The sequence below is a fragment of the Hylaeus volcanicus genome, chromosome 1, assembly GCF_026283585.1.
Source record: "Hylaeus volcanicus isolate JK05 chromosome 1, UHH_iyHylVolc1.0_haploid, whole genome shotgun sequence".
In the NCBI taxonomy this organism is placed as follows: domain Eukaryota; kingdom Metazoa; phylum Arthropoda; class Insecta; order Hymenoptera; family Colletidae; genus Hylaeus; species Hylaeus volcanicus.
In genome coordinates this window covers 32,846,540-32,856,363 of record NC_071976.1, presented here as the reverse complement: position 1 = coordinate 32,856,363, position 9,824 = coordinate 32,846,540, and the positions used below count along the sequence as shown (strand labels likewise).

Genomic DNA, 9,824 nt, shown 5'->3' with positions numbered 1-9,824 from the left:
CAATGATGGTAGAAGTATATAAATGAGTAGATAAAACGCGGAACTATTGAGCATTATATTGTGTTCAACCTTAGGTACAGTAACAATGACCGACTTTGTTCTTATTCAAATCATGGGATACCAATGATAACAATATTAACAACCTTCCTAGGGTTTGACGTTCTGATGCTAAATCAGACTTCAACTATCCGTGATATCTTTGCTAGCAAACGGTACGTAATACAGTTTACAGCTGGACCCATGAATTGGCGCTTCTTGCTGTGCGTAATTGCTTATGCCAGAGAAAAGCTGATACTGAATTTATTGAAAAATTTGAGCAATATATCTCTGACAAGGTGACCACATGACCACACCTGTTATATTTGAATGAAATATAACAGTTGATGTAATATATATATATATATATATATTCAAGATATATATATATATATATATATATATATATATATATATTCAAGATTTTCATGAAAAATCTCTGTAACTATAATATATAGAGGACTCCGTCTTCGATTAACTTTAATTTCATCATAGAGTAGCACCTATGAGCTATGTTCTCGGTTTTGAAGTAATTTACTATAATTATGCTTATCACCCAGCCTTTATGCATGAATTTTATCATGCAGTGGCACATATTAGCTGTGCCTTACTTTTGACTAGTCTACCATAATTATGTCTATTATCTAGTCTCAGTGCTTCAATTTCATCATCTGTTAACTTCTATAAGCTTTAACTTCGATTCTGAGACAGTTTACCATACTTATAAGGCTACCAGTCAATTACATAAGCGCAGCATTCCTTTTATTCTTCTTACACAAGCACTTCGATATTTTGGATCTTATTAGCTTATAAGTACAAAGGGACTTTATTTCTTTTATCTCTTCATATAGAAGATAAAGTATGAAACAGATGAATAAAGTGGGACTTGATGAAAGGTGAATGGAAATTCTTTGGTGGAGTTTGTATTAACTAAAATACACGAATTTAAAGATGTACGCAATTTTGTCGTTCATAACTTGTACAAAATTTACTAAGAAAATTTAATTTGTTTGCTCTTTAAAAGGCTTATCTACCAAATACTTTAATATGAATTTATTACTCTAATAATCAATGAATTCACTCTTATTTGTTTTGTAAAAATTCAGTTGGCATTATTTATGATTCACTCTTTGTACTGTAGCGAAATAGTCACTTTTTTATATGAAATATCTCGCTAAAAACAGACCACCTCTGTAGGTTTTGTTATTATAAATAATAAGCGTTGCTTACAAAAGTTATGCATATAATGTTAAGTAATAAATAATATGGTAGTGATAGCTTCTTTGTATACTAAAGATTTATATTAGATTTTTAGAATAGAGGTATTAAGGTTTATCAATCCTAAAATTAAGAGCTTCTCAGATATCCAACTTCAAAAGTATTAGAGTTTAAGCATTGCATTGCTCATTGATTTAAATATAAATAAACAGTATAGTATTTTAACACTGTTTTCTAAACTAAATATCTCAAAAGCTTACTAGTAATTGTACTTTAATAATTTTATTTTTAAAATTTATTACTTCATTCAATTTTGTTACAACAGACAGCATTCCATTTAAAGAAATCTAAGTGATTAAGAGATTAAGATGGTCTGCATCTGATGAGATATTCTATATAATTTGTACATAAATGAATACTTTCGTGTTCAGAATTTTTACTTCTGTCAGTAAGCATAATACTTTTCTGCTTATAATTATAATTTCGTTTGATTCTTATTTAAATATACATACGAATGTATATGTATGACTATGGAAAACTTTGCGCCAAACATTAATGGCATATAGTATTAATTAGAATATATAAAAATGAGCTCTAAATAACATGGAAGAAAACATGAATATAAATTTATATTTTAATATTATAACGAAGAAAATAATTATATAAGAGGATATCTTTTTTGATCTTAAACACGATCAAATATCTACAATGAAGGTTGAATGGTTTCATAGGGCAAATTAAATGTGAACAGATCATTTCCTAAATATCATTTATTTTTTAGCATAAATGTTATATAATGTTTTTTTGTATGAGATCATAATAACAATTTTTTTCACGTAGATTTAAAGGTCTTCTAAAAACAACTTCAAAAATCATGTTGTACATGCACGCATATTTTATTATTAAATTAGTTATATCTTCTATAAAATAATTTACAGTTGTATGAACTTGTACTAACATCTCAGTCTAAATAATAATTATAAGATAAAATATGAAATTAACTGACTTGACAATAAAATATCTATGCACGTGTACCATGGGTTGTTAGATTTATTTAAAAACAAATTTCTAATCTGATATAGAAACAGACAGGGTTCTATACTGTATGAATATCATTAACCCATACTATTGTACACAATTATTTGTATTCCTTCTTCCTACTATGAAACCATTCAATCGCTTATCCCGTGTCTAATTTTAATTCTTTTGCGATAAAAGAGATAATTTCTGTTGAACTACTTTGTATATAACAGCCGTTCAAATCTTATTGCAACCTGAATGAAATACATTTCTCAAAATATTTTCTGTTTATCAGCTACATCTGACAAATGCACTACGCGTATGAGTCTAAAGTAGACAACTATAATTCAAGGTAAAAGTGGCGAGCTTATTTTGCAGGATGTTTACAAAATCATGGTTACAAACTTAGCACACGCTTAGAACACGTCAAAATACACGAGAAAGTATGGAGAAATGTGGATCTGGAAACCAGCTATTTTTTAGTAATGGAATACCTTCTGTAGTTATAGAAGATGTTCTATATACCTTCCATCAATGTAAATGCAAAACTTGGCACACTTTTTCATTGACGCTCGTGTAGATTAGAAAGCCATCTTATTATTTCTCTATGATAAGCCTACATTTATTTTCAGTTCATTTTTTCATTCAGTCAAACGTATGAAATGGTGTTGGATACATATTATACATTTGGAATGCCTTGTAATGGAGGAGACATAATAAAAATGTTTCATTGTTTGAATGTAGTTTCTGGTAATATTTACTATAATATACCAACCCGTTTAGCTTGTAAGTACTGGCATTCTAAATTCTACTCTTCAAAACTATTCACGATGTGTTAACTTCTGTAGGATAACCATTTTTGTTTATTTTGACAAGTACTAAACGTATGCAAAATTTATTTTATACATTTCTTAACATCCTCTATATCTGTTCCATGGCAATGGTATTTAAGTGAAGTAGATGCAACATCAAACTGTAGAAAAATCAGTTTTGCAGTACATCTCAGCAAAGTTACTGTATCTCATTACAAGAATAATATTCATCTAATTCTACTAGTCCAGAACACTTTGAATCTATAGAATCATAAGAGATTCTGTCATTGGCACTAGAAATTACTTCGCAGTGTTTCCTTTTACCTAAGATTAACTGAAGTAAACTGGAGCCTTTGAATCGATCAATCCGTAGAATTTACAAGTGCCTTTTGAACAAGTTAATTTTTTTTGGCCAAAATTTAAAATTCGCTCACCAGTTGAGACATACTTCTCATTTGCATTGCGAGAAAGAAATATTTTTTGAGCAACAAGGTATCAATGGTTTTATTATTATTGGCACTGTCATTGTTTACCTTGATTGTTTTGATCAGTCCTTACTCGGTTTTGCCTGGCAAATGCTGTGACTTATCATTTTGGTTTATTGATCGTCAATAAAAAAAATTATGAAAATTACACAGAATGAGAATTTTAATGCTGTTCAAGATTTTCGAGTACAATGTTATTAATATGACTTCAATATAGTATACATTTGAAAATACTGAACAGCTTTAGTCTGAATTTTACAGACATAACTTTTAAGTGAAGTTTGAGTCAAGAAACATGACATAAATAGTAAAATATTTTAATGGTTTCTAACGAGTCACTTCACTGTTTTTCAATGCTTTTTACCCTTTCCTTTTGGGTCTTTCAGGAATACGCGATTTCAAAACATAAAATTAGAAAAGTATTTAACATAATAAAAATTAATATTGTTATATACACTTCAATAACATAATTCTCATAATTTATAACAATAACACGAACCTCAGCATCGATATATTTAAAATTTATTTTTTAAATAACTGATAACCTTATGGTCATATAACATTAAATATGCGTCATTTTTACAACATTTTTAGATATTAAAATATGTATATACAAAAAAAAAAACTCATTATAACATTCTAGCATCTTCCTTCAATTTTATGTTATTCTTTGTTATATGAAATACTTTTCTAATCCTAAATTCTGAGTTACTCATTCCTGAAGAGAAACCAAGAATGAAGTGTCGCGAGCATTATAAAAATCTTGAATTGGCTTATTGAGGACTATCAAGATGCCTGTTCACATAAAATATTTTAACGCGCATCAAACCTTTCTTGTTCAACGAGAATTCATCGACGAACAACAACTTGAACTTTGCTCAGAAAACAATTTCTTTCGAGGTACCATTTTTGACACTCCCTGTTCCTTACTGTTCAGAGATCAATCGACGTCTCCTCGAGTCTCGGCCATGATACAGTTGAAAGGAATGTTCCCGAGAAGAAAGATTCGATGATATTGAAAGAGCTCCTCGATGCCACGATGTTAGTCCACGAGATCAGATATTCAAAGCGCTTCCCAGAAAAAGTTTCGCTTCTTCTCCTGGTATATCGCGATCCGCGCAGATTACTTTCTTAACTTCGAGGATCGTACGGTTCTCGACGCTTTGGCACAAAGATCGCGTCTGTGAAAATGGTAGTAATTGGATTTGAGCTCGACGATTATTCGGTAGAAACACTACTTTCAGGGACACCGGTGGTGCTAGTCGGGTTACGGGGCTGAAACTTCGGACTTCGAGGAGTTTTCTACGACGAGGTTTCGAATGGTCGGAAACGCCATTCGCGATCTACGCTTTATTTTGCCCTCTTATCGACGCGTCCAAGCTGACTCGAGACCCCTATTACAGCGTAGGAGGACAAACCGCTAATCCATCGAACGTTTTTCTTTATATTTTAGACACATACGTAAGAGTATAGATATTTTGTGAACCCTTTATATTGCACGTCTCATTTCCTACAAACACACGGAAAATCGCTTTCGCAATTATAATTTGAAGGATCCTTTAATAAATTAATTTTCCAATTGTCGATATAGGATCATTTTCTGAATGAAATAACAGAATTTGACCAATTGTATACTTTAATACTTCCTTGGATTACAATGTACAGTACTGTACACTTTTGTTTTCCTTGATAGGGAAGTTCCATTAATTTTAACTTTTATTTACAATTTTTTCCTTAATGTTCATAAAGTTTATTCAACAATGACGATTTTCAGTGTGTTTATATAAAATGGGTCGTGTAATATATAGAGCGCGCAAAATATATTTATTCTTACGCATGTCCCCAAATATAAATAAAAACGAGTGGATTATTTTGTCTCGCACCGTAGATTGTAGAATATTCGTGATCACGTGCTCGAGGTAGTCCGATGGCGTCGACGAGACTTTTAATATCTATATATATTTAATATATACGATAAAATTCAAAAGATACAACCGTAAATACGTTAAATCGAACGAAAGGACAACAAGATACCTATCGTCGTTACTTTCGAAAACGATCCGTCGAGGTTTGGGGTGCTCGAACCGTGTCTCGTGCCAGCGGTTTTTACCTGTTTCAAAGGATCATGTCATCGACAACGAAACGTAGCCGCAGAAAAGCTTTTTCGTCGATAGTTACACAATGGTGACATAAAATTTGTTTAGTTTTATTTAATTTGAACATTCGTTGAAACGCGACAAAGAAAGAAAAGAAGACAAATTAGAAAAAACTTTCGGTACACCCTAATAATTAAACAAATATATCTGAATGTTTGAAGGTCCTCGCAAGTCGGCACAAGCTTTCCGAATAACCCAATAATTTTGACATAGAGATCCAGAAACCGCAGTGTCATCGCGAACACTCGCCGATTCCTACGACGATCGATACAATTAATAAACATCTGATAGAGCAACAACCAAATCGAGAAATTTCTTTTTGATCTACCGAAGCAATTCGAAGGAGTACTCTAAGGTCGACGAACAAGACTCGCGAACGACACTGGCGTCAGACGTCAGTTACCATGGGGAAACACGTTCGTTAGATATCCACGAGAACCGGTTTGTCGTTGGACAACAGTCGAAAGACTTTCTTCGATATCGAGGTGATAAAAATGAACAACTCGGAGAATTGTAATGTAACGTGTACCAGCAAAGTTTATCGCAGACTACGAGTACACACGATCAGACCTATCTCGAACCGAGTCAAGTCGAGAGAGTCGACAACGGAGAGTGTATTTCGTCCGTATACTTTGTTCGTTGCTCCACGCTAAGCGTTCTAGAATATCAACCACTCGAGGCATCCTCGATTTGGCAAATCGACTCATCTTCCCCTCAAAGACCGAGGAGGTCTCTTCTCAAGAGACGATTCGCTATCGTTCAATTTACTACACGCCCTACACCGAGACCTCTCTTCAGTTGTTTCGCTCGCGAACGATACGGTCAAGATATAAGTTTCCTTTCATCCAGGGGCCCTGGCCAGAAGATGAAACTCGGTGAACCTTCGAACCTTCGTTCTCGCCCGTTGAACCACGGCCTGCAATTTAAGTCTTACCAATCGTAAGTTTAGTAAAAAAAATTGTTCAATCTAATAACGAAGGAACGGTTGTTCATTCCTGTTCGACGCTAATGTCGACGGTTCTGACCCTAGATGAATCCCTAGGAAGTAGCTGAAGACGCTCAGGCTCGACGTCGAGTATGATGATGCACACGAAGCTCTTCCCCGACGCCTGGTCTCGCGGGTAGATGGTGACTGGCGCGAATTTGTCTACGGTCCCGTCCACGTAAGCACGGAGCTTCCTGTATACCTGAGGGAAGTGTCTTCTCAATGACACGCCCCGTATCTTCAGTTGTCCCTGGATGTTCGTGAAGCTGATCTCCCTGATCTTCTTGGGGGTGTTCTGTCCGTTGTTTCCCGGTAACGACGTCAGCACCAGCATCTCGGGGGATTCCATCTCCCTTGTGATATTGCAGGGCGAGGTAGACTGTTGCCTGCCCTGCGGCGAGGCGGACGACGAGGACGTGTGGTGTCTGCTGGCGGAGTCCAAGTGAATCTTGGCGCATCTGGATACCAATTGTCGCTCCCACTTAACGGCTCCGCTGGTAGGGACCTCGCTGACCACGCAAACGGCCACGTACAGCACCAGCCTGGTGTCCGGGTTGTACGACTTGCACAGCCGTATCACCTCGGCGTACAGGTCCGGTCCCATCTCGCTGGCGAGTAGATCCGACCATCTGACGTAAGTGGGCTCGCCAAGATCCACGAATCCGTTCCCGATGAACTTCTCCGCCACTTCGGGGCTGGAGAAGAAGCACTTGACGGCGCCGCGACCGTGAGACGCGTAGCCACGTTTCGCCAGCGCCGAGATATGCTTCAACGTAATGGGATCCTCCTTGGCAGAGGACAACACCTGCTTGCAGAGGCTACCGGCTCGGGAGTGCAGACAGGTGCGCCGATGACGCTGCCAATGCGCTTTCCTGCACTCTCGGGAACAGTAGAGGCAGGTACAGTTGTGACAGCTCTTGTAGCTTCTCCTCGCCTCGGCCAAGCTGGTGGAGTTGCCGCACTTGTTGTTGCGACAACGGACTATCTTCTCGCCGGCGTTCCCCATCAAACCGTTCGACTCCTGGTTGTTGTCGAAGGAGACACGTCGGTGACGCAGCGGGCCACCTCTCGACTGCATCGTCGTCGCCTTCGACGGTATCGAATCGCTGCCCTCGCTCTTCCGTCTGACGAGCTCACCCACGTAGTACGAAGCACGCTCCTCGGTGGCTCCTTGCACGTCCATCACACTTCTAGCGGACTCTGCGACATTTGATAAATGTTGGGATCGTCATAACGCGGACAGAATTGATCGCGTGACTGGGCGTATGCCTACGACCATCGTACCAGGTTTACCGCTTTGACAAACTTTAGGTAATGTACTGAAATGCTCTTTAGGATTTTAGCCAGAGTGAAATCGTTTGACTGCTCAAAACCTATTCCAACACCGTGGATCATGTCAGAAAGGATCTCTACCGAGAGCTATGGCACACAAAGTGTTGGATTCCGATTCATTTCAAAGTTCGGTTTCTACTACTATTCGGTACTTGGAAACTAGATTACCGCTACGTTCCTGCTTCTGTTAAATTGTATTACGAAAATGCTCGGGAGAGCAGTTTTGGTGTGCCTTTTAAAGGTTCGTGTTTAAGGATTTAGAAGGGTGGTGGAAATAAGGGAAAGGACCAACGAGAATCGTAGGATGTTAAGGAGTCGGGCGTGTTATTCGGAGTTAGTGAGTAAAGGTACAAGGGGTCGGATGCGTAGTTGGTGTATGGACGGATGACTAGGTTTGAAACTTAAAAATATTTACTTATTCCATATTTTTCCGATATTTTTCAGATTTTGTATCTTGCCTTCTTAAAGGCATTATTCTCAGCTGTATAATAATACGGATAGAATGATTTGAACCAAGTGTAAGTCACAATAATTTCACTCAAATGCTACCCAGTGCATCTATGATAGTATTCACTAAACCACTCGAAGTGAGCGTTTCCTTTAAAAACATTCTCATCACCTGCCAAAGGTGCTCAGTTCTTATCGTGGTCTTGAGCGGTCATCTGATTTCGATCCAACTCCAAAGGGAATCGTTTCCACTATCCTCTTATTCGCAGACGGTATCGGTACGATCGATCGTGTCAAAGCAGAATGGAACGTGACAATGTAAGCAATGCCGTGTGTATGGAATGAAAATGATTACCGTGATGAATCCCTGTGACTGCAGTGTTAGTTAGGTTCTCCCGATAGGGATCAAGGAACCGACGCGAACCACGCGACTATCGTGGTGACGTGTCAGTTGTATGCGTGACCAAAAAAAACGGATACACTCCGTCTTTTCTTTTTTAATCACCCTCCCGAGTGCCTTTTAAGCTCGAGTGCGAATAAACGAAACAATCGAAATCAGGTAATAGCAACAGAGAGAAAGAGAGAGAGAGAGAGAGAGAGAGAGAAAAATAATTTTTTTAAAAACGTAGACAAAAAACTTTGAAAAGGCCTTACGAATTTTTGGCATTTTTTAATCAATCGCGTCTGCTGCGGTCGGCGTCATAAATGTAATTAGCTCTCCGGGTCCCAGAATGGCTAGTTTCGGCACCGCTAAATTCGTCTCTGATCGATAAGCCTCGCATCGAGACGTCTGTATTCAAAGGAGGCGAGATGCTACGATTCCGCCTCCCTGAACTTTAGACGTAGTTTCTTCTCTGCAAAGGTGTAAACAAACGTAAGTGCAACTGAAAGAAACGGAAATTGGAAACATTCCCGTACGCGCGAGGGTTGTATTTCATTTTTTTTTTTTTTGTTCCTTCGTTGCGAGAACGAGAGTTGCGTTCTGTCGCCGATCGTGGCTAAGAAAATGAGTCAAGCGATCGAGGAACCGGGAAGGACTCTGGAGAACGATGCGAACAGTGCAACGAGAAAGCGTTCGGCGCTCTGTTCGACGCGAACGAGCGATCTTTCCTAGTGCACTGTTTCGAGGAACGGCGTCAGCGTTTCAATGTTTTTCTCTTACGAACAATTTTGCATGCTTCTATATTTGTGTCTTGTATTTATTATTGGAAGGTGTTTGAGAATTAATCGATCGAACTGTGCGAATGTAGGATACTTCGATCAGCATTGTTAGTCTACAGTGTCTTTTATTATTATTATTATTATTATTATTATTATTATTATTATTATTATT

The 9,824-nt window shown here is 37.6% G+C and overlaps 1 protein-coding gene across 9 annotated transcripts in view; it reads right to left on the bottom strand.

Moving 5' to 3' along the window:
- Positions 1–1,864: 1,864 nt before the first annotated feature.
- The window catches only part of LOC128881572 (uncharacterized), a 101,928-nt gene continuing 93,968 nt past the window's right edge, over positions 1,865–9,824 (bottom strand). For 6 of the 9 annotated variants that reach the window (XM_054132811.1, XM_054133115.1, XM_054133196.1 and 3 more), the window contains one exon: positions 1,865–7,912. In XM_054132811.1, the coding sequence (XP_053988786.1) occupies positions 6,717–7,912 (1,196 nt within the window). In that variant the 3' untranslated portion in view covers positions 1,865–6,716. Of the gene's footprint in view, positions 7,913–8,533; positions 9,346–9,824 lie in introns of those variants that run through there. The other 3 variants (XM_054133273.1, XM_054133359.1, XM_054133441.1) reach the window with 2 other exon arrangements.